Genomic DNA, 26,307 nt, shown 5'->3' on the forward strand with positions numbered 1-26,307 from the left:
CGCTTCCCAATCTCGTAGAAAATAGGTAAGCCGACCCCCCACAGGACCCGCATGATCCGGAATGGCGGATCTAGGGCTGCTTTGCTGATGTTGGAGGGGGTGGGAAGAGGAGGAAGAGGAGGAGGAGGAAGCTTGATGTCCTCGAGTACGAGCTCTCTGTCTACCCCTGAAGGATTTGTATAGTGGATTTTGCTGTTACTGCTGCTGTTGCGGGTGTTTGTAGGCACGAAAGGAGGACCTTCCGAATCCCCTATATCTCTTGCCTACAGTTCCCCTGGATTGCAAACCCAAGGACCTGGCCGTAGCTCTGCTGTCCTTGAATCTCTCCAATGCAGCATCAGCCTTTTTACCAAAAAGGCCCGAACCATCGAAGGGTAGAACCATCGAAGGGTAGATCCATTAAGGCCGCCTGTACATCTGCTGAAAATTCGGAGGACTTCAACCATGCCGCTCTTCTGGTGGCAACCGAAGATCCCATCACTCTCGCCACCGAGTCAGATGTGTCTAACCCACTTTGGATAACCTGCCAAGCAGCAGCCTGAGTGTCAGCCAGCCCCTTATTGAAATTTTTTCTATCCTCCTCCGGAATCTTAGGAGCCAGCTGTTTCACAGAATCCATCAAAGCATGGATATAGCGTCCCAGCAGACATGTTGAATTTGTCGATTTGAGAGCCATACTCGCCAATGAAAAGACTTTCTTCTCAGCTTGGTCCTGCTTTCTTGACTCCTTGTCCCCAGGCACTTGAGGAAAAGCACCTGCAGATTTTTTGGAGCAGGCAGGCTGCACAACCAAGCTCTCTGGCAAAGGGTGCGAAGATAAAAAGTCTGGGTCACCAGGAGCCACCCTATACCTTCTAGCAACAGCCTTTTAAACAGCAGGATCTGTAAGAGGTATTTTCCACACTTCTAAAATTGGCTCCGCCAAAGCATCAGTGAAAGGAAGCATGGGCTCCACAACAGAGGTTGGCGAATGGAGAACTTCTGTCAAAATGTTCGACTTGAACTCTGCAGTTGGAAGAGTTAAGTTCAATAAATCCGCCGCCTTCCTGATGACAACTTGGTATGGTGTCACATCCTTAGAAGGGGCATCAGAAACAGAGGCTATATCCCAATCAGGAGATAGCCCCAGTCCACTAGCCTCCGATAGATCGTCAAAGAAGTCCTCTGAATCCTGCAGCTCACCCTCTTCCATTTCAGCCTCTCGGTACCTTTGCTCCTCCAGGAGTCGCTGGGCTTCATGCCTCGACCTCTTCTTCGGGAATGGAGTCGGCGGATCCGGAATCGACTCCGACGGAGCCGGCGTAGAGCTCGGAGCCGGAGGACCCGGCCGTTGTTCTCGAGGTCGGGCCGGATTCGCTTCTCTCTCACGAAGGGCCTTGGGATTCATCTTCTTACAAGAAGAACACCGCTGAACATCATGGTCCGAGCTCAGGCACCAAACGCAGTCCTCATGCGGGTCAGTAATCGACATCATCTTACCGCATTCACCACACGGCTTGAATCCGGTCTTTTTCGAAGACATGTCGACTGTAAAGGACAAGAAACTCGATAACCAATAAACAGTAACAAAGGTACTATCAAGCTACAGAGGATCACGCAGACGTGGGCCTATTATGGTGTCAGTGACATCAGCGGAGCCGCTCGCGATGCCGTGCTTCTGTGAAGTCGTTCCACTTCGGCGGAAAGCTACAAAAAGAATTTCCGAATGTTGCTGACGCAGGGGGATATTCACAAGGTGAGGAATCCACTGGCAGATGTATCCATCAGAAACAAATATCTATGACCAATCTTTTAATAATCCTGGTAGGGAAAACTGTGAAATTCCCTGTCTATTTTCCCGATAGAGGGATATTTGCATCTGATTTTCATTTCTCTAATGAAGTTCTTAGAGGGTCATATTACCACCAGAAATGTAGAGAAAAAAAAGCAAACAGTTTTTAAACAACATAATTCTTTACAATATTTTCAGCAACCACAAATTCTAATAACACCATAATACTTTTAACGTACCCAGGCAACAATTCCAAACAAGCTGAATGATTTTATATAGTTGGCAAGGTTTGATAAGGATATAAAAGTTGTCCAGGATATTAATACACCATTAAGAAGTTCTAGATGCTAGCATTTACACCATGGTATTTTACATCTCTTACTCTTTGTATCCTATTTTATACCATACACATGAATATCTAAATTGGGCCTGTGTTTGATTCTATAAAGTTAGGTTCCTCCAATTAAAAACGTTTTCAGTGGGCAGGGGTGAAGGGAAGGCCCTTGTGATATTATGATGGGGCAGAGCAAGCTGAATCAGAAGGGGGCGAATTACCAAAGATTGGGTGTGTGCAGGACTTGTGTGATGTGTTCGGACAAGAGTCTCCCACAGTTGATGGATGATAGGAGAGGCCTGATGAGGACATATGGCATGAGAATGTTTGAAGAAGAAGGATGGAGGTGTCTGTTAAGTTTTTAAAGAGGCGATTGGGGATTTTGAATGAAGTTCGTACTCAAACTGAGTGGTAGTTAGTGAAGATTTCCCATTATTGATTTATAAAGTCTTTTCCTTTAGGTTGCCAGGGATTCTGAAGATTGAATGCTTGGTCTACGGAAGCTAGCGAGTTGACATTTATAAATATATAGGTCATAATCCTCAAATAGAATCCCACAAGGATTTATTTCAGAATTGCTGAACTGGCTTATATGAAGGAAGGATTGCTCACCAAGTTGACTGAGGAGGCTCATACCGCTGCCATTTTTACCCGCACCTACAAAGGGGTGGGAAGGGTTGAAGAATGCATGCAGAGAAGGACAATGTAAAAAGATACTAGAATGAGTCCTATAGTTTTAGAAACACTGGGCCTAATTACAATGGGGGTTGGTCAGACCCTCATCGTATCGGGCAGGAGACGTATGACAATGAGTCAGTGGTCCAGCCTGACCTTTTAGATGAGATTGCTTTTTACCACTGCAACATTTACTGCGGACTAGGAAATGGGATGAACACTTTGTGCACATCCGTGCACCGTGTGCAGGCACCATGGATGTGGCGGGAGGTAATACATGTGCCCTGTAGGCCGATGGGGGCCCTGCTTGGGGCCCCCAGAGTCAGTTTATCTTTGCCTTTTGAAAAGGCAGTCGGAAAGGGACATCTTAATCCCTACGGCACTACCTCCATTGTGGGGATAGAATTCCGACAGGATACCGCTCCAACCACCGGTATTGGAATCCGACAGTTCAACAGATGGTCTGGATGTCGGTGGCGGTCCGCCTGCCATCGTAATGAGGCCCAAAGTGTCAAGTCACTCCTGCAGGCTTTTCAGGCTCTTGGAAGCAGAACCAAAGAGCAGCTGAATATTGCTAATGAAAATAAGGATGTCAACGTACAAATTAACAGACATTTTAAAGAGCAGAGGTTTAGCATGGGGCTATTTCAGAGAAAACTGGGATATGGTCCGAGAGGACAAATCCTGCTTTTACTTTCTTTTCTGTCAATAAGCAATCCTTTTTAACATTGCAGGAAGACGTTGGAAGCTCAAATGGTAGTTCAAACTTATTAATGAGGGTGTTTTGCGATAATGTCCATTGATGTAGACAGGCCCAGAAAGTTTAACAGCTATCAATGTGTGGATTTCTTAGTTTGCTAGGATCATATCTCAAATTAGGGCTAGGATCGCTATCTGGACATTTCAGGCTCAGAATCCTAAGAAACTTCTTTCAAACTCTGGCTGTATTCTATGCCCTCCACGATAGCCCCAGATATGTCGTCATTGCTATCACTCTACATAATAATGTGTAAAAGGAACATAATCCGATTCCACTGTACTCCTGATCTTTACTCAACCTGAGCCGTGGTAACTGCTTACACTTTACTATGCAACGTCTCGATTAACACACAGACTAATCACCTGAATCTGAATGGCATCTTATAACTATCTATTTGACCTAAACACTGTCCGTCTTCACCATCATCAGACCATAGCCCCTCTCCACAAAAATAAATCCCCTTTATATCATGCAACTGACAACAAAGCTCTTCAAACCATTACAGTGCAGTTATAACTTCTATTTCTCAGAAGCTGCTATATGACCTTTTTGAAACTCGACTTCTATCCAGTCTACTTACCAAGTGCTCACATACTATACCTCCCCAGCAGGAACACACACACACACACACAAATGTAACTGTTTACTGTGGACCTCAATAGCCTCAAACATCACTGCCAACAGCTTCATACTTCCTATCATCACTTTTACCAGTACAATATGAACAGAGGCCTAAAAAAAACCAGGGTGGGGCATACAAAATAGAGTGTGGCATTACAGTACATTTGTACAACTAAAAAGATTATCTGCTCAAAGAGCACCAGAAAACTCCTAAAACATCTTACCAAACCATCAAGAGACTGCTTAGTTCCACCATTTCAAACCAATTCTTTAGACCCCAAAAAGAATACACACATCATAAGAAGTTCTTCACCAACAAACTACACATCACAAAAAACGAAACACTTCGCTGCCGAAGTCCACCCCTCTAGGCTGTACCAACTCCTCCCACCCACACACACACACTTGAATTCACCGATGATGTAGCCATTGAAGAGGATAACCTTTTATAGGTGGCGGAGGGAGGCAGTCAATCCATGGGTAAAGCTGGAAAATGTTCGTAGAGCCTTGGAACAGCTGCGGAGTTACGCAATGTGCCCACAATAAGTTGGACAATCTGGCGAGGACTCATATATAGTACTTGGCTAAGAGTAGGTAGGGGTAGTGCTATATGTAAAATGTAAATGTAACGTAAAATTGTGTTATAAAGTACTCAGTTACACAAAAATGATGTCCTGGCGCAGAAATATGTGAATTACATCCTTAGACAGACTTAATGGTAATGCACATGTGCAACAGAGGAATCCACTCCTGTAAATCTAAAAGCTAAACAGCACTATAAAGCAGTGCTCTACAATCATTTTTGACAGTAGTTTATCAGTGGAAGCTCTAATTTGGGCCTGACCTTTGCCCAGTGAAGTCATTTCTGAAACAAGTTTGTTGAGCAGGTCTAGCACCTTTAGGGGGCACTACATCGGGATTGTTGAGATTTTTAGAGTATCACAGGACAGTGGGTGTCTGTTTAAGTGTGTTAGTAGTCGGTTTCCAATACACAGAAACGAACAGTCCCCCTGGGCAATGTGTAAAAAACACAATGACCGCTTTGTTGTGGCAGAGCAGTAACACAAATGTCTCTAAGCCCCATGTGTTTGTAACAATAGGAGTGGGCAGAAGGTATGTTGTAAAAGGGAATATCGACCATCAAGAACAGAAGCAGAGCTTAGAATACTCCAGTGACGCACAGACCGCTACATAAGCCAACCTGTTTTGGAGATATATGCCATCCTTGCTAAACTGCTATATTAACATGATACCCCGAGCCCTAAGCGCCACAGAAACCGCAGATAAAGAGACTTTTTCTGCATTCAACAATCACATGCACGTGGCCCTCTATGTCTAGAAGTGTCTGCATCTGGTTATTTATCCCACAAAACAAAGTTGCATTATCGTCACAAAATCCAGCAGGTTCTTGAGCTCAAACCCCTGATCTACTCGCTGAACAATAGCAGCTGGCTTAAATATAAATAATCGCTTTTAAATTGATGAAGTCCCAGTAAAAAAGTCCATTTAAATAAATAGGTAGGGTTTTTCCCTTCAACCAATTTTGAAACGTTGAAGGCTCTCCAAATAGTAAATAATGATTCATCTAAATAACATTCTCAAATGGCAACAATGTTGAATTAATCATATTTTGCAATAAATTAACAAGCGTTGGTTATATGCAGTTAGTTTGTGGCAGAATTATATAGGACCATTTTGTGGGCCTGCTTTGGACACTGTCTTTGGCAACAGGCAAACTGTAGAAGTGTTCTGTTAGAATAGGTACACATAAACAAACAGCAATAATTATCTAAAGCAAATTCATGTGTGTTTTTCTGTTCAACATTGCTCCATTGCATGGTAAAACTACCTAAAACAACATCGTATTGGTTTTAAAATCTAATATTCACAAAAATGCAACAAAAGAAATACATGCATTAAGATTTCAGTTAGGATGTTAGTATCAGTTAAAGAGCTGTATGTTAAGGAAACGTTTCCATATGTCGTGAACATGTTCAGAAAAGATTCTTCAGTATAGGTATGCTCCAGGTTTTACAGACTGGGCATTAAAGATTAGTTTGAGGTTAATTTCTTTATAATATTATCAGAGATCGCATCCTACACTGAGGAAACGTGTGTGCTCTTCCACTGCCAAGGAGTGGAGAAAAGCATTCCCTGTCACTTACTTATCCTGCTGAACTGCTGGGGCTGCCTGAGCAACAGTGAGGCGACTAAAAACATTCTTTTCATTACGGGGCCGGCTTGGCGGCGAGGAAGGAGGTGACAGACTAGCCTCTGAGGTTCCAGAATCTGAGCTACAAGAAAAAAACAACATGGAAGACTCGGCTTTAACGGTTATGGATAGTTAGATAGGTTAAATGAAGCATGCCACACACCCACATTTGCACGCGTTGAGATTGCCCCCTCCCAAAGAGCTGCATTGCATGTATATTCTAATGAAGTACAGATTGAGGGACTAGAACATAACCAGGCAAACATGAAAAGAGCTCTAAATGTAAACTAAAGTCCATCTCTAACAATTATGGTGTGCTGTGCAAAACATTTGTTAAGAAAAAGAAGCAAAATACAAATCATGAGACTTGGATGTTTTCAGTGACGCATGACTATACTTATCATGAACTACACTTGTTTATTCACAGAGTATTCTACTTGAGCATTAAATCCTTACTAAATAAACATTTTGATTTTCACAAGGCATTTATTTTCAAGTGAATAATTTGAGAAGGATATTCTACAGAATGAAAGATTCTTTTATGGGAATAAACACCAAAATGTTGGTGAGAATTAAAGGGGAGAGGGCGCACTTACAGCTTCTGTTCCTTGCCTTTAGGCTTTTCTCCTTTCTCATATGTTTTCCTTCTTGCTAGGGGCGACTGATCTGGACCTTTCTTTTCATGTAATGACTGGTGTCTGGAACTAAATAAAAATAATAGTTACTTGACTGCTCAGAAGACAAACAATATTTGTTTTCAATATTTATAGCAAAATGTTAAATTCGTAGCAAACTAAGTTTCCTCTGAAGAATCATTAGCCTTTCAATATAACGGTCATCAGTATTTAACACTACATATGAGGTCAAATTATCATGTGGGAAAATGCTCCGTATCTCTTATTGGGCTGCTGCACTGGTGCCACAAAATACACATGACAAAATTATAATCAATAAATGAAACAGCCACACCTGTGTTCCTCACTCTTAGAAATTTAAGACAAAATATACGGCACGTCTCACAGTGTTACCTGTCACCCAAAGCAAAAACTATACTAGACAGAAAACATTCAAAGTCGCACAAGGCAAAGCAAGAATCTTTGGTGCGGAAGTATGCCCCGGTTACTTACCGGTATCCTTCATTACTCTGAGTATTGTCTCCCTCGCCACATGAGTTACGAAGTGAGCTTCAGCTCTACACCAGAACCCTCCAAAGCAATTTACATACTATGCCTCCCATCTCTCCCAAACATGGCTGACCGCCGTCACCCCAGACACACTACAAGGGGAGGACCGACCCACCCCACTTCCTGAAAAACTTCCAAGCCCCAAAAGCAACCACATGAAGCCGATAGCAAAACAGGGAGGGAGGGATGGGAACTAATGTGGTGAGGAAGACAATACTCGGAGTAATGAACATTACTGGTAAGTAACCGGGGCATTACCATCCTATTAGGTCTTCCTCGCCACCAGAGTTACAAAGTGAGCACATAACCAAGCCCAGCAGGTTCATGAATATCCACAAGAAACCATAACTACAGAAATAATGCAAACAGCAAGTTTTAATCCAAAAAGCAACACAGATGGAAAACAAACCCAGGGGACGCCCAGAGAAGGCGTGACCCTCAAGAGCCGGAAGAACCAGCCTGGAGAACAGCTTCAGCAAAAACCACCCGCAGAAGGACTACCCAACACCACCCCGTAGTGATCCATGAACATGTGTGGAGAGGACCAAGACGCATCCTCAGTAGAGAACCCCTTGAAAGAAGCCTAGGAGACAGACCCAGAATCCGGGCAGACACCGCCTATCCCAGGGAACTATCGACCAGCAAGATCGTCTGTTTAATCCACCGAGTCAGGGTAGATAGAGAAGGCTTAGGACCAGAACGAACAGGCCCAAAAGCGACAAACAGGCTATCACAGTTGCAAAAGGACAACGCCTGTTCTAAATACACCAGTACTGACCACCGGACGTCCAACAGAGAGACCAGTATCCACCTGGACACAACAACCAGAGGGAAAGAAGGCAAATTGCCCTCCCTGGAACGGTTGGCAACCGGCAGAACTTTGGCCAGGAACTTCAGATCGGAACGCAACACAAAATGGTCCGGCAAGACACGCAAAAAAGGAGGAGTGCTCAAAAACAAACTCAGTTCCCCAATCCGACCAGCAGACACTATGCACACCAAAAACACTACCTTCATAGTGAGTAACTTGATGTCCGCGGACCAGAAGGGCTCAAACTGAACCCCCTGGAGGGCATGTAACACCAACGGAAGATCCCACGAAGGGGCAAAACAAATTGCCCTAGGACGATACAAAAAACAACTCTGAAGGAGCCAGGCCACTAAGGGATCCAGACCGTCCAACTGAGGACTGCAGAACGCCAGCGAAGCCGCCTACTGCGCCCGAAGCATAGAAGGAGCCAGGCCCAAGGCAAAGCCATCCAACAGGAAATCCAGCACCCTCATCGGATCCACAGAAACAAGAGTCTAGGCCCTTAGAAACATACCACCGAAAGAAGGACCCCAATGGTGGGAATAAGATTGAAGAGTCGACGGGAGCCTTGCAGCAAATAAACCACCTCCACGGAACGGCCCCGAGACAAGAGGCTCACACTCTAAAGAAGCGTGAAGAAGCGTGGAGAAGCATGGAGAATTGTGGCTCAGTGGTTAGAGGCGGCAGACCCGGAAGCTGAGATCGGCCGTGGACCAGGGTTCGATTCCCCGCCTCGGCGGGTCTCGGGCTCAAAATTCCACGGACTCGACAATTCTCGCTCCGGTGCCTACTCGACTCACAGGGTCACACTCTGCGACTCTGGGCAATAGCTTGCTTAATCTCCACTACGGCCCCTCGCGGCGGGATGCCTGGCTTTCACCTTGTGGATACCCTGCCGGGGTATCTCACAGGGGAATACCAGGACGGGTTCCCTAAGCAAGCGCCTTGATACCTTCGGGTGATACGTGCGCTATATAAGTCGCAATACAATACAATACAATACAATACAAGAGACAGGCCCGAAGATGAAGATGACGCAGAACCCCCACAGGAAGAGGAGGGCTCTGCAACAGATATGAAAGATACGGGATCGCTCAGCATTCCTGGACGGCCATTTCCCTCAGCAGAGGAAACCACAGGCGACGAACCCAACCGGGCACAACCAACAGAACAAACGCTCTGTCAAGGTGAATCTGGCACAGAATCCGAGCAACCAAAGGGATCGGAGGAAATGAGTAAAGCAGGGAGCCCGGCCAATGGAAGAACATCGCATCCATCTGCCATGCCTCCAGGCACTGGAGGATCGAGCAGAAGTGGGGCAGGTGAGCATTGGCTGCGACTGCAAACAGATCCACCATCAGGTACCCAAACCTCAACTGTAACAGCTGGAACACCGACCCCGTCAGGAAGATGGAAGCCATGGGGGGAAAGACTGCTCAGGCGATCAGTCGCACGGGCCTCCCTCCCCAGGAGATAGACCGCCCTGAATGACAACACAGTCTCCTCTGCCCAGGTCAGAATCTGTTGTGCCAGAGCCACAGAGAGCGAACCCTGGCACTCCCCTGGTGATTGAGGTAACATCACCATCTGATTGTCAGTCCGGAACAGAACATGGTGCCCCCGAAGGGCCGAAGCAAACTCCAGACAGCCAAATGAACGGACTTCAGTTCCCGGAAGTTGGCCGAGCAACTCGCCTGCACCGACCAAGAATCCAATGTCACCCCCCAGCCCAAATGGCTGGCATCCGTCATCACCACCCACCAGGGATGAGGACAACTGAAAGGAGAGACTCCTGGACACATGGGACTCCACCATCCACCAAACCAGATCGGACCAAATCTGAGGAGACACCACCCCCAGCAGATCATAGTCCACGTAACAAGGGGCCTAAAGGGTCAAGAGATGGTTCACCAATGGGTACATATGTAGATGAGCCCAAGACAGAACATTTATCGCCACAGACATCAAACACTGCACCCTCAACCACTGATGAACAGGGGTGGAATCCAATGCCAAAAGACAACCCAGGTCCTTCCTCAAGGTTGCCCTTCTCCCTGCAGGTACAAACACCAGCCCCTTGACCATGTCCAGGTGACCCCTGATAAACACCAAGTCCTAAGTGTGGTCCAGATGCAACTTTTTTCGGTTGATCAGGAACCCGTGCTGTTCCAGGAAATCGCACACCCTCAGGACATAAAGAGTCCCCTTAGAAAAAGAAGAGGCAGAGATCAGCCAGTCATCAAGGTACAGGAACGCCCGCATCCTCTCCCTCTGCAGGATTCCAACCAATGAGGCCAAAACCTTAGTGAAAACCCTTGGGCAGAAGACAAACCAAAGGGCAGTACCCAGAACTGGAAGTGCTCGTTCCCCACACAAAACCAGAGGAAATGCTGAGAGGATGGATGAATGGGCACTTGGAGGTAGGCATCGAGGAGATCCAAGGAAGCCACAACTTGTCCCTGAACCAGTAAAGGAAGAATCTCCTGCAAAGAGAGCTCAAATGTGGCTGGCCCAGGCTGCAAGATTTCAACGAAGGACATTTGTCTTAACCTCAACAGAGGGTAGTTGTAGACACAAGACATCATCTGCATGTCGAATTATAACTGCAATTGAGGCACTCTCTCCCATTGGAGGGCAAAATCAGTGAGTTCCACCCTGTATCGAGGGAGGTATCAAGTCCACAGGCCTCTTGAAAGTTTATGAAAAAATATATTGTTATAAATGAGTGGATAAATGATTTCCACTTCCACCATCATCATCTCTGGCTGGAGGCAAGCTTTGATCAGAATGTTAGCCGAAATGGCAATGAAGCCTTTAAGTGTGCATTCGTTCTAGAAGAGGGACAGGACTGGAATCCGGCAGTGTGGTTTCCGATTGCACTATCATGATTTTATAGCAGGACATCAGTCGATACTGTGTTGAAGTCAGTTCAGGGTGGACCACATACCAGTGCTGGCAAATCAGTACCAAAAACAATAAAGGAGGAGTTGATGCAGGTTGTGGCGCCGGGATAGATCTAAGCATAGTTTTAACCCTGCAGTAGGAAGGGACATTGTTCCTTAGCACGCTTGATTTCATTAAGAAAGCCATTTGCGTCAGAACTTCAGCTTGCACAAGAACAACATAACATACCAGAACTCATGTGGCTGCTGTTTGCAGGGCTTGTGTATTTTCTGCTATTTTTGTTTTTAATGCGAAATGCATCCTTGGGTCCAAAATGGATGCAAGGACGCATTGCACACTCGAAGTGTCAAATGTCAAATTTTCATTCCACATAATTATGCGTAATTTTTCATAATTTTTCCGAAAGTTTGAGAAACTAAATTAGCACAATCCTAGTGGCAATACAGACAAAAAGCAAATTTTTTAGTGTCACTGGGTAAACTTACATGTTTCCAATTTTAGATGGCAAACTGGAAGGTGGAGCTGCAAGGTCCTTTTCTCTAGTTGAAATGTCTGAGGCCTCATTGTGGAGTCCAGTTTCCTGAACTTCCTCAACGGATGCAAGATGGGCAGGTAAAATGGTATCCCCTGAACCAATATCTGTGGTTGAATCATTATTATCCGCATAAAGCAACTCCATCTGTGTAGTAGTCCGCCTGCGTGCCTGCATACAAAACAGAAAAACATAAGCTTTTATCTCTTGTGATATATATTCATCATGTTCATCTTCAGTTTATTAGAACCATTGATTCTTTAAACAAATTGAATTACATTAATATTAGAATTATTATATTGGTATGCCTTGCTTCAGTGGGAAGCCTCTTTCATTTAATACCAAATTCTAAATCTGGTAACTTGCAGCTATGACGTAGCGACCATTGATAATAAAACTTGTGACCCACTGTTGCTATGTCATAAATGCCTTCCAGGCCAGGCTTACAGTGCTCTCTAGGAGCTTGTCAGTGCAGTGCTTCTTATTTGCTTTCTCTGAAAGCAGGAAGCACAGCTTAGGAAGGTGGTGGGTTTTTGTTGCAAATTGTAGGTAAGTTATTTTCACATCTGGGTCAGGGAGGAGAGGCCATGTTATCTATAACTCCCCCATTACCTCTCTCCCCTGAGTGGCCGCTGAAAACAGAGGTAATGTTGTTATAGGCCATACCTAACATAAAATTATAAAGGGGTAAAACGGGATTTATGGGAAACAGAGCATAATTAAAGCTGCAGCATAAACAAATGAAAGCAAAACGTGCCTTTTCCATATAAATAAATAAATTGAGCCTTTTTTCAGCGATGGACAGTGATAAGCAGAAAGAAAATATTTATGGCAACACGTTTTGGTATGTATAGAACAGAAATAATCTCTCTGCATGTTTTTATGAATTTAGAGCTACAACTGATATATATTTAATTTAATGTAATTTAATTGTGGGTTTATATAGCGCTAGGAATCGACTCCCGGAGGAGTATCTCCACGCTTCGACCGCTGGGGAACCCGTCCTGGCTCACCCTGAGAGATGGTCCCTGATGGGTATCTCTAAGGTGCGACCAAGCATCCCCGGCGGTCTGGGGGGGCCGTTGTGAAGATGAGGCAAGCTGATGCCCAGAGTTGCCGAGTGTGGTTTCTGACTAGAGTAGGCACCGAGGCGAGAATTATCGAGTCCGCTGACCCTGGTCCACGACCCTGCCGCGTCGGGAATCGAACCCTGGTCCCGGGCCGTTCTCTGCTTACGGGTCTGCCGCCTCTAACCAGTGAGCCACACTTCTCCATATATATAGTTTGTCATATATATATATATATATATATATATATATATATATATATATATATATATATATATATATATATATATATATATATATATATATATATATATATATATATATATATATATATATATATATGACAAACTAAACTGATTCTAATATCTTTTTACACCTCATATCTATCTGCTTTTCAGTGTGCTTAATTTTGCTCTATAAATTCTACATTTTCTTCATGTTTGTGAACACGCTATTCTCAATCATAGGTAGCTGGGAGTGCCATGACCATATAACATATCTGTATATGACATCCTAGGTGATTTTCAATACCCTTATAAAGGAAGGCGGGGGACATCAGCCTATATACTACAGTTACAATTGCTTGTTTTATCAGAGCCCTCGCTTCTACTCCAAACCGAAGTAGAAATGTTCAGCTGCAACGCCGCAACGCTGCAACGTGGGAGAGGTGTGGCGCCGCGGCCAGGGCGACTGACGCTGGAATCTGGGGACCACGGTTCGATCCCCGGCTCCGGCGGCAGGTTAGCCCAGCACCATGTGACTCTGGGCAATAGCTCGCTTAATCTTCCCGACGGCCCCCCAGCGCCTAGAGACCCTTACGGGTGATTGTGCGCTTTACAAATGTGGACTTTACTTTTTTACAGTTACAATTGCTTGTTTTATCAGAGCCCTCGCTTCTACTCCAAACCGAAGTAGAAATGTTCAGCTGCAACATAAGCAGACTAAATGTAACAAATAATATGGATATACTTCAATACCATCATTATTCCTGGCCCTCAAATATTTAAATAGCCTTGTCCCTTCAAATACAGTGTTTATGGTACATTCTAGTATTTAATTATCAGTACCTATCTTTGACTTCCTAATTGTTTTTTTCCCCATAGAGTCTAGCCAGTATTTTTGGAACCAAGACTATATGAGGTGTTCTACCCAAGGAAAATGTATTGTTCTACTCAATTTCCTAAGGTCCATCAATACAGGCCTATTTAGAAACATATACATATATAGGCTTCAGGCCCCTGTAGATCACAATCTTAAGTATTACAATATATGTAATGGCATTTAAACCTAGCTCCATTCTTAGTAGGGACTAGGAGCAAAACAAATATTTTTAGAACTTATTTTCAGCCACCAGTATTCTCTCGTTATTACTATATCTTCCACATTCAAACTGCTGATGTAGTGCCAGTGTAGAAACCATGCTCACAGAGGTACAGCTGTATCTACTACTTTCTATTGTAAACCTTTAAAATTCCCAGTCACCTGATTAAGAACACTGGTTTATATTTCAATTTGTGGAGTGCACATCAATGAACCAGCAAACCTTAATCTAATCTCAAAAAATGATAACATTGGTTTCGGTTTCATTTATAGCTTGCTCGTTCAGTGAGCAAGAGGCAGATATCTGCTCGAGTAATTTATGCACACACAATTTAGTTTGAGCTATTTATGCTACATAATCTGGAAATAAAATTATTTTGGCATTCCTATATTCAGTTTTGGATATTCTAGTCTACAGTCAAGTCTAATATGGTTTCAAATCATCCAAGAACTAACCTAATAAGTTAGAGGGCTATCACACATCTCTGTCTAACCCGGCCTATAAGGGTTTAGATTAAGTCTTATTGCTATTGGCATAGTTTGTAACACATGCATTGTTTTTGTATGCATTAACGGTCGCATCTGTACGAATACAAGGAACATGCCTTCTTTTTTATTGTTCCAGTTTTGTTGCATTGACAGACTTCAATGTTTTTTATCTTTTTTAAAATCAATAAAAATTAGAAGTGTGTCTGTTTTGTTAAAAACGATCATTTGTCAGTGTGGTAAAGTGCATAAAGCATAGATAGTTCCACTATGCAAGCGAGGCTGGCACACTCTAAGGATGCCCTACACATCAATCCAATCTTTCAAGAAAGCATTCATTAGTACCGTTAATGCTGGTCTCTTAACATAAGAACTTCCAGAATGACAACCACTTGCACAGGACCAGTTTTATGCCACTTTTGTAACCTTAGAACGTTTTCAACTTCTTGTAAGATAAATGGCATAATCACGGAGGGTGCATTTACAGTATTTCTATTTGTATAGGACACTGCAGCAACATCATTCTTACTGATATTATGTGACATGAGTGATGCATCCTTTTACTGTCCAGTATGGTACTTTCAAATGTGGGCGGGATGTCACTGCACCTATTAGTAAAAAAAACTCCCACATTTTCTAATGTGTTTTTGTTATTGCCTGCTTATTAATTTCAGTTCCTGTAGGGTGGGGAAAGAAGAATTGGAGTGTGGGTGTCTCCCAATTAGAGAAGTGAAGCCCTCACACACCCATTTGGGTGTCATACTTCATCAGAGGGCTTGCTCCTCATCAGGCCGGCGCTACAATGCCCGACGGGCTCTTTGTCTGAGACCTTTTTCCCAAGCTGTATAGGTGAGGTGCGTGTGAGGGGTCTAGTGGTGTAGATGTGAGGTGATGTGAGGAGAAATAAAAGGGGGCGAGGTGGTGCTCCAAAATTAATTTTAATCTGCGAGCCCACTCTTCTCAATTAAAACCAGAATAGGGATACCGCCGATTATAATGGTCACGGTCAACATGTTTCTTTCCCTATGTGTGCAAATCACTCTGAAATTCTTCAGGACCTATCTTGATGCACTAGCTACATGGGTGGTTGGTTATGGAAAATTAACCAATCACTCTGATGACCTTTCAATGAGGAAGGCTTCCTGCCAACGAGGAAGAGCGAAGGGTAGTTTCTCGGCACCTGTTTTCCAGGAAAACTCATGATGTTAACTTTTGTAACGATTGTTGCTCAGCCTAACTATTGATGAGGCGTGACTAAACCCGAATTGGGTTGGTCCCATGATTTGTATTATTAAGGTACCTCATTGAAAGGTCATCAGAGCGCCGCCGGCGCACCAAAGGCAAGCCCGTCTGCGCCCGTCCGCGCCAAGACCGTGCCAGGGATGCTGCCTCTCTGCCATCAGTTTCCTGCCCCAGGCTAAGGTATTCGAGGGGGGTGCTTTTGGAACTGGGGAGGAGGAACCCACCATGCTGTGATGGTATTTTTAACATTGAACGGCTGCATAGTAAAGGGCCCTCTGCCTGCACGAAGTGCGGCATATGCTGCTTAGGAGGACAAGTGAGCAGTCACTTGGGCAGAGCAGCTAGCGAAAACCCCATTAGAAGTAGCAAGCCTCTACAGGGCTTTCTCATTAACACTAGGTCCCTGATTAAGAATAACGTGGCGTTTAGAGACTGTTCTCCAACATTCCCCTGACTGGGCATTTTTAACTGAAACTTAGGCAAATCAGTTTTCTGGTCTGGAGCTTGTAGAGGCTATTCCAGCCGGCTTCCGACTTTTTAGACTGGATTGGGAGGGGCGCCGGGGGGGTGGCTTAGGGATCTTGCTCAGGGACTCCTTCTCTTTTAGATCTGAACCTCTCCCTTTGTCGCTGGATCCTTACCAGGCCCTATATTTTTCAATACATTTTACCCCTACGGAGAGCTTTTCAGAGGTCCTTTGTTATAGACCCCCAGGCTCTAGGGCTCTGTTTAGTCAAGACCTGTGCAATAAGTTAGAACACTATTTGGAGAGAGCCAATTTGACTCTTCTGGGGGTCTTTAACTTTCATTTAGAAAAAAAAGTGAACCTAGACACGCAAACGCTCATGGAATGCATGAATGGCTGCGGTTTTGCACAACTAGTTGAATTCCCCACACATTCGGTGGGCCACACCTTGGATGGAATTTTCTCCAATGATCATCGGGTGGTGGTGGATGCGCCACTCCCGTTAGCATGGTCGGATCATTATGCCATTCCCTTTCAGCTAAGGGGCACTAGATCAGGCTTTTCCAGCTCTGCCAATAGCGAGGTGGGCTATAAGTGAAATTTTAATCTGGTTACTAATGAAAAGGTTGCCACTGCTTTTGTTGATTTTCAGTACTTGGAACATTTAAGTGCTAATGCAGCGGCTGACATCTTCTCGAAGATGATCTTAGCTGTGATGGATACCCTGGCCCCAATAAAACCTTATTACTCGGCAAGGAAGAAGCCCATCTTACTGCGGACCTGAATTTAGCCATCTCACAGGGCCAGTATCCCCTAAGTTGGAAGGAGGCTGTGGTCAGGCCTCTCTTGAAAAAGCCTTCGCTAGACCCGTCTAACTTGAATTTGTTTTGCCCCATCTCCCTTCTGCCAGTTTCAGCAAAAATCCTCGAAGTTCACCTGAACTCTCATTTGAGTGCCTATCTGAGGGAACATCAGATTTTGGATAGCTCACAACATGACTTTAGAAGGTTCCATAGCACGGAGACAGCCCTCACTGCAGTTGTTAAGATTCAAGTACAGGTGGACGCAGGGTATACCACCCTCCTGATTTTGCTTGACCTCACTGCAGCATTCGATACCCTATCCCCCCCAGAGACTGGTGGAGCGTCTCAGGGAGATAGGGGGTCGGGGGCTTGGCCTTGGATCTTCTAATCTCTTTCTTGGAGGAGTGGTCCCAAATAGTCAAAAAGGGAAGCTTCTACTCGGAGTCTTCCCCCCCTAGTCTGTGGGGTTCCTCAGGGCTCCTCCCTGAGCCCCACCTTATTTAATATCTATGTGGCCCCTCTGGCAGGTGTGGTAAAGTCCTTTGGGTTGGAAGTTCTGTCCTATGCGGACGACACCCAAATTATGGTGTCTGTCACGCATAATGTCAGGGATTCCGCGCAGAACTTTAAGAACTGCATGTTAGCAGTCTTGTCCTGGATGGCGCAAAACTATCTTAAATTGAACGGCGAGAAGACAGAGGTCTTGGTCTTTGGAGATAGCCCTAACATTTGGTCTAGGGAGTGGTGGCCTGATGCCCTGGGTACCTGTCCTATCCTGGTCTCCCATGTGAAGAATCTGGGAGTTGCGGTAGATGTCTCCCTCTCCATGAATCTGCAGGTCTCCAGGACAGTGGCCACCTGTTTCGGGCTCATCCGGATCATAAGGAAAATCTCTCAGTTCCTCTCACTGGAAGCTCATAAAAATGTGGTGGTTGCGTTAATACTGTCCAGACTGGATTATTGCAACGCTCTATATTGAGGCATCAACAAAGGTCAGCTGCGACGTTTACAACTTGTGCAAAATGCCGCTGCCAGGTTGGTGATGTAAAAAGGGTCAGCCCCGATCGCTCCCGATGCCCAGGCTGCTGGTGCAGGGCGACTCTTTGTTTCCTTCTTGAGTAGTTACCAAATAAAGAGACGGGCACTGGAAGTAGGAAGACAAGGAAAAAGGTTTATTACTCATGAGGAGAGCATGTCCTTTGGGACACTCGCATGGTGTCTTCGGGAGGTGCTCTAACAAGTTTCTCTGAGGCTTCGTCTTTTATACACAGGTTTATGACACACACACATCCTTCATTATAATCAAGGCATTGTAAAGTATGGAGGTATTCCAACACATGGCTACAGTAGGCCCTTATTCTCCATGCAATAGGAGGGGGCTGTCATGCGGCTGAGTGTTCTGCTGATTCCATTGGAATGTGTGCTCCTGATCGAATCTCAGGGGTGGGGGTGGTCATGATCAATAGCGGCTCCTTTCAAGAGAGACGAGTGCATACAGTAGTGGACAATGAACTGTATCCTCAGGCTAACGGATGACCAGCGGTCCGTGCAGACATTCAGGCTCAGAGGAAGAGGTTATCAAAGGAGGGGTATTCATGGAGGGACAGGAGGTGTTGGTCAGGCGCGGGGTGCGATTCTTTAGGGACAGAGTCATGCGGGAGGGGAGGGCTCATGACTCGCGCATGTGGGAGAGGGGGCAGTCAGGGGGCATGGGGGAAGCTTGCAGGGTCAGGGAAGGGGCGCTGGCGATCGACCGCAAACTGAGAGACCATGGTACCTAAAATGGCTGTCGTGTACGTGTGTGCATGGGTCTATGCTAGTGGGACAACACAGTCAGAGTTTTAGCGATACCCATTCTGTTTACACCAAGGGGTACTGTGAACATAAATGAACGCCGCTTATGTACATACACATTGCTATTTTTAACAGTGATGGACATCCCTAAACATCATTCGGTCTCATCCTCCCTTAGGGCGCTGCACTGGTTCCTGGTGGACCGCAGAATTATGTTTAAAACCCTATGCCTCACTCACAGCGCATACTATGGCCTGGGCCCTTTGGGCTTAAAGACCATTTTTCAACAGTATGTGCCTTCTAGAAACCTGAGGTCTGCAACAAAGAATCTCCTTGTGGGTCCTAGGGTTAAAAAGATGAGATGGGGCGGGAGGGCCTTTTCATCTGCAGCCGCAAATGTTTGGAACTCTCTCCCGGATTCTCTTTCGGGGCAACAGGAACATTCACTCTTCCGTAAAGCCCTCAAGACATGGTTGTTCCCCTGAATGTCGGTTTAAGTAGGAACTCGGCTCTGCCTGTAGGATGTCTGTTTCAGCGCATTGATGCCCTTGGGCTGAGTTCGCGCTTTAAAAGTCGCATATTCATTCATTCATTCATGCCCCTATGATAAAGCAGGACACCTAAATGGGTGTGTGAGGGCCCCACTTCCCAAATTGGGAGATACTCACACTCCACTACTGAGTAAGGGTGTTGACCAACCTAGCCTCCCTTCTCACCCCCCACCCCCCCCTTTACAGGAACTACATACTCCTTCGGTGCTACATTGTATTTATTGGAGCCTGTATAGTGGATCTATATGCGCCCCTTCGCCCTCATTTGTATTGAGTGCTTTCAGCATAGCCTTGTAGTTGCTTTTTTGGTTCTTTTAAATCTTCGTCACAGTCCTGTAGCTGAAAAATGTCCAGCTTAACAATCAAATTGATACAATGAGTTAGGCTTTACTTTTGCAAGATCTTTTACATGGGTTTGTAACTTCAGCCTGGATGTTTAATAATAAAATGTCATACATTACAGAACAGCCTCCCTGGCTAGACCTTTAACAGGTTTTCTAGTTCAGGTAAAATGAAGTGTATAACTGAGGGAATTAAAATGCCTTTTGCATTGATAGGACCACTTATCTCCATCATCTATTTTTTCCAATTCCATAACCACATCACCTAAGAACAGTATCTTCATATTCATTTTTATTTTTCCACCATAAACCTTTCAACAGGAGATACAGGTTCAGGGGTCATGGTCATTTTCTGGATGCCCACCTATTTGTAAAGAAAGTGTCTCATTCTGACAAACATCCAAAATGAAGGCAGTCAGCCTAACAAAATCAGACTGACAAAATTATTTTGGGAGAAACGTAAAAATGATTAAATACCTTTTCTACAAAGATATCATTTTAGAAAAGGGGTAGCGTAGATGGGATGGGGGAAGTTGTTAGGAGGAATAAGGTAGAAAAGAAAAGCAGGAAATAATTATCATCAGAATCATTTTCTTTATGTTTTGTCAAAAACACATAAAACTATTTTAAATCATTGACCCTGGCCAAGCCTCTACACTGACAAAGCAAATATGTATCAGATTTGCTTGGTCCATACTGTGGAATGTATATCTTGCTGGCATGTCAGATGTTGCGCTCCCATTTATAATCCTGAAGGGATTGGCCTTTATTGGAACCAGCACTTTCTAGTTGGCTGAAAGGATATCTCCTGCCAGGAAGAACCTACCGCTTCGGTCAGGGAAGGATATTATACTCGCTGTATAACCTGTGTTCACCCTTGGGTAGATTGGCACTGAGCAGTCAAGCTTATCTCAGAGGCAATGTCTAAAGCAGAGGCTTAGCAATCAAGCAATAAATACACTGAGCGTCACAAAAGAGACTTCCCACAGTATGCATGTAAATAACATTTATATTCAACACAAATATTCAATCATTATAACAAGAACATCATATACATTTGGGAGTAAAACACATTTGGAAATGTGGAGTAACACAGGGGAGCCTCTCGGTATGAGGAGGAACCCCAATCGGTACACGATGATTCAGACCGTGCTCAGGAAATCCGGGCACAGCGTCTGGTGCGAATTGGTATGGCTCGCTCTAGACGTGCAGGTCTCAAACATGAAGAGTTGCAAATTCCGTACCTCCCTGGAAATGATGCACAATGACCAGTGCACATTGAGATGGGTTGCACCAGTCAATTACGGTCACACAGAGCGGGGAGTTGCAAATTCCATATCTCCCTGGAAATACGGCCCAGCATCCAGTGCACTACGATGCACCAGACCAGTCACACACACAGGAGCAAGTTCAGCAGAGCCACATGAGACAGAATGAGGCACTACTACGGATCACCCCCACCTCCCAGGGTCGCACCCTATGAATTGGACTTCACACGCAATTAGCATGCAGTCAGAGTGACTCAAGAGAGGGATGCAACATGATCGACGAAACAGGAGACATGGGTTCCCGCAACCGGTGAATACGCTGAGCACAAACTAGATGCTCATGAGTTTCAGGGTCCTTGCGGTACCGGAACCACACCACACGCCTTAGATCCGGGCAAGATTTCTGGTGGTCAGCACTAGACAATCCGGTCTCTAAACACAAGTCTTAGTTCCACACTCACACCGCGCTTCCCGTTGGGATTCAGTAGCCGATGTGGGCGCTTGAGAGGGCACCGCTCTGCTGATGTCACAGGTAGATCCCTAGAGAGAGATTTTTTATGTTGCTGAGATCTACAGGAGAATAGGAGGCCTGCCGTCAGGCCCTTGGAGAGCACACTTCAGCAGGTCTTCGGACCAGGCCAGCCACTATTCAGAAAGGCAGGCGGTCTCCTTCAATGGCACAACAGAGTTCTCTGGCAGTTTGCAGCATGCAGCCCGGGTTCTCCGGTCCCACGTCCCAACGAACAAGTTACTTACCTTCGGTACATTAGTCAGTGATAGATTCCTTACCTTAGAATAACCCCCAGGCGTCAGACTGGATCCGGAAAGCTTTCATCAGCAGTACCCCTGTGCATCGGTAGGCGTCATCGTATGGCTCCGCGTACATCGTTGGGATTGTAGTCGCTGAGATGACGTCGCTGGAGCTACTAAGATGCGCCCACGCGCGCTGATGTCAGTTCTGTACACGACTTTCCACGCCAGGAACGCAGAGCCATGCAAGATACCGACCACTGGTGTTTTGAAACAAGGGTCCTGACAGGGATGACCTTAACCCTAGGAATCAGTTCGCAGAACGGCGAGGATGGGCGGGGCGGAAAGGAATCTATCATTAACTAATGGTTTTTACAGATATATCGTTACCATAGGGAAGTAACTTGTTCATCTGAAAGAAAGTGATAAATTCCTTACCTTAGAATAGATACCCCAGCAATACTAACCCCGGTGGTGAGTCTGCCAACAAAGATCACACCAGAAAGTCACGGAGAACAGATCGGCCAAAGAAGCCGTCTCTCCGAACTTGACTGTCAAGGCAATAATGCTTAGTAAAACTGTGCAGCGACGCCCAGGTGGCTGCCTGACAGATGTCTTGCAGGGGGACACCACGTCCCAATACAGTAGTAGCTGCTGTCACCCTGGTAGGATAGGGCGCAACCCCGTCGGAGGTTCCTTTTTAGCCAGAGAATAACAGACCTTGATACACAATACGACCCAGCGGGAGATAGTCCTCTTGTATACAGCCCGGCCTTTCTTGGCGCCCACGTAGCCAACAAAGAGCTGGTCATGCACCCGGAACTGTTGAGTGTGATTCAGATACAAGGAGAGTGCACGTTTTGGGTCCAGACGGTGGTGCCTCTCCTCCTTTCTGGAAGGGTGCGAAGGCGGAAAGAAAGTGGGCAAGGTGATAGTTTGCTCGATGTGGAAGGCAGTGACAACCTTTGGCAAGAAGGAAGGACGGGTGCGAAGCTCAACCTTGTCCAGATGGACATACAGAAAAGGAGGCTTACAGGAAAGAGCCTGGAGCTCACTCACGTGCCTAGCAGAGGTGATGTCAACCAGGAAAGCAGTTTTCAAAGTTAATAAACGAAGACGACAGTTGTGAAGCGTCTCAAAGGGAGCGCACATCAAATAGGTAAGAACCAGATTCAAGTCCCGCTGTGGCTTTACAAACAGAATAGGAGGGAAAAGGTGAGTAATGCCTTTGAGAAATCTATTTACAACAGGGGACTTAAAAAGAGAGGGCTGATATGGGAGCTTGAGAAAGTCCGAACATTGCAGAAAGATAGCCCTTTATAGTGCCCAGAGCAGAGCCCTGCTGGGCCAGAGAAAGAAGGAACAAAAGGACTTCTAAAAGAGGGGAAGAAAAAGCCTTTGCTGTGCACCATGCCACAAATTTATTCCACCTGCAGGCGAATACCGATTTAGTGGAGGGACGCCTAGCTGCCAGAATGATATCACAGATATCAGGGGGCAAGTCAAAAGGAATCAACCGTCGCCGCTCAATCTCCACGCATGTAGGTGGAGGCTGGACAGGATCGGGTGGAGGACCATCCCCTGCTGCTGCGACAGAAGATCCTCGCGAAGAGGCAGTTGGATCAGGGGATCCATGCTCATACTGAGTAGCTCGGGATACCAAACTCTTCTAGCACAGTCCGGAGCCACAAGAATGACTTGGGCCTAGTTGCGCCTGATCTTCTTCAGCACTCTGGGTAGAAGTGGTATATGTGGAAAAGCGTACAATAGACTGCAGCTCCACTGGTGACGAAAAACATCGCAGAGCAAGTGCCGCCTTGGAAATTCCAATGTGAAGAAGTGATGACATTGTGCGTTTTCTTCGGTGGCGAATAGATCTAACCAAGGCTCTCCCCACTGTTGAAAGAGACCTTGCGCCACCTCCGAGTGAAGACGCCATTTGTGATCCATGATGCATCTGCAGCTGAGTTCGTCCGCCCTGGCGTTCAAAGAACCTGCCAGGTGTTGAACCTTCAAGCAAATGCCTTGACGTTCCAGCCATGTCTAGAGGCGCAGAGGCTCCTGACATAGGGTCCACGACCCCACCCCGCCTTGTTTATTGCAATACCACATGGCGATGGTGTTGTCTGTGAACACCTGCACGACTCTCCCTTTGACAGAGGGAAGGAATGCTTTCAGTGCAAGTAGGATCGCCCTGAGCTCCAGAAGGTTTATATGGAGTCTGGACTCCGCGGAGACCAGAGGCCTCTGATCTCCGCCTCTCCCAGGAATTACGCATCCATAACCACTGTGTGCTCCGGTTGGGGAAGGGAGAGGGATCTGCCACTGACCCAACGCTGGTTTGTGAGCCACCACTGCAACTGTTGTGCAGTGTCCTCCGAGATCTGGACATACTCTGCCAGGTCCCTTGATGCTGCACCCACTGGAACTTCAGGTCCCACTGCAGAGCCGGCATATGCCATCTGGCATGATTGGTCAGCAGGATGCAGGAGACCATGAGGCCCAGCAGGCTCAGGGTCATCCTGACCAAAACACAGGACAAGAGCCGAAAGATCGGAATCATAGCCCGAATGTCCTGGACTCGCTGTTCGGGAGGATAAACCCGAAACTGCGCCGTGTCCAGAACCGCTCCGATGAAAAGGAGCGTTTGAGAGGGAATCAGGTGCGACTCTGGCACGTTGATGGAGAACCCAAGCAAATGCAGGAGATCAACCGTAGTCTGGAGATGGGAGACAACTGACTGGGGCAAGCCCGCCTTCAACAGCCAGTCGTCGAGATAGGGGAAGACTGAAACCCCTGATCTGCGCAGATGAGCTGCGACCACCGCCATCACTTTCGTGAACACCAGAGGGGCGCAGATGAGCTGCGACCACCGCCATCACTTTCGTGAACACCCGAGGGGCGCTTGTAAGGCCAAAAGAGAGCATGGTGAACTGAAAGTGCTCGTGGCCTACCGTGAACCATAGGTAACGCCGGTGGGCCTGCAGGACGGGGAGACGAAAGTAATTGTCCTGCAAGTCCAACGCTACCATCCAGTCTTGAGGGTCTAGGGCAGACAAGATCTAAGCAAGTGTGAGCATCTTGAACTTCTCCACCCGGAGGAAGCGATTGACTTTCCAAAGGTCTAAAATAGGACGCAGGCCCCTGTCCTTTTTCGGAAACAGGAAGTAGTGGGGGTAGTCGTCGGAATGAGCTTGATTGCCCCCTTGGCCAAGTGGGCCGCAATTTTTTGTTAGAGAAGTGCCATGTGATCCCCCGACAGGCGGTGGTACTGAGGCGGCATGGCTGGTGGGGTAGTCTCGAAGAGGAGGGAATAGCCCCATCGGACTATCTGCAGAACCCACCTATCCGAAGTCATGGAGCGCCAGTGGAGGAGGTGATGGCGAATCCTGCCACCCACTGGTGTGTGGTGGGCCAGAAACACTGGACTAGGAAGTTTTGAAGGCAGTGGATGCAGGGGAGGTGGTGGACTGACCTGCCGCTGGCCCCCGTGACCCACCTCTGCAGGTCCTACGTCCGCGGCTGGGCTGAGACTGTTGTTGTGCAGGCCTGTGGCTCTGAAAAGAACGTCTTTGGGCGCCCCTTCCTTGGCCACGCAATGGGCGAAAAGCAGAAGCCCAAGGACTTGGCCGTAGCCCGTGAGTCCTTAAAATGCTCCAACGCACTATCTGCCTTGTCGCCAAAAAGGTGAGTGCCATCAAAAGGCATGTCCCGGGAAAAGCCAGTAGTCCTCAGCCAGGAGTGGCGGTGTAGCGCCACTGTCGTGGAAATCACTTTGCCCAGCAAGTCGGCCGTGTCAAGGCCACAACGAATCGTGAACTTGGCTGCGTCTCTCCCCTCAGCAATAGCTTCGGAGAGCACCGTCCGGGCCTCCTCCGGACACTAACCGTGTCTCATACAGAATGGAAATAACGGCCCAAGAGGCATGCGGTGTTCACAGACCGCAGGCCTGTACTGGCGGAAGTAAAAGTTTTCTTACCAAATTGTTTCAGTTTCTTGGATTCCCAGTCCAGAGGTGCAGAAGGGAATGCGCCTGGGGACGCAGAGGCTTGGACAACCAAGCTATCAGGGGTAGGGTGTTGGGAGAGGAAAATGGGGTCACCCAGGGCCAGGAGATGGTGTCGGGCCACGTTCTTATCCACAGGACACCCTGTGTTGGGCCTGGACTAGGTGCCCAAAAGAACATCCGAAAGTGCGTAATTGAAGGGCGGCAGCAGTACCGTAGAGGAAGACGCCGTCCGAAGCACTTATGCCAGGCGGTTAGTCGTGACAGCCACTGTAGGTAGCTCGAGGTGGAGAGCCTCGGCCGCCCTACGCAACATCACAGAATATGTACCACCCTCCTCCGTAGCCACGGTAGGATGAGATAGTGTGCCTGGTTCTGAAGTAAGTTCCAGGTCGCCTGCATCCTCCAT

At 46.5% G+C, this 26,307-nt stretch overlaps 1 protein-coding gene across 9 annotated transcripts in view; it reads right to left on the reverse strand.

The window, feature by feature from the left end:
• KIF21A (kinesin family member 21A) overlaps positions 1–26,307 on the reverse strand; it is an 820,176-nt gene that overhangs the window by 207,908 nt on the left and 585,961 nt on the right. For 7 of the 9 annotated variants that reach the window (XM_078679910.1, XM_078679946.1, XM_078679984.1 and 4 more), the window contains 3 exons: positions 11,758–11,975; positions 6,970–7,077; positions 6,327–6,455 (listed from right to left, as the gene is read on the reverse strand). In XM_078679910.1, the coding sequence (XP_078536036.1) occupies positions 6,327–6,455; positions 6,970–7,077; positions 11,758–11,975 (455 nt within the window). The remainder of the gene's footprint in view (positions 1–6,326; positions 6,456–6,969; positions 7,078–11,757; positions 11,976–26,307) is intronic. The other 2 variants (XM_078679965.1, XM_078679973.1) reach the window with 1 other exon arrangement.

Source organism: Lissotriton helveticus, chromosome 1_1, assembly GCF_964261635.1.
Source record: "Lissotriton helveticus chromosome 1_1, aLisHel1.1, whole genome shotgun sequence".
Taxonomy (NCBI): domain Eukaryota; kingdom Metazoa; phylum Chordata; class Amphibia; order Caudata; family Salamandridae; genus Lissotriton; species Lissotriton helveticus.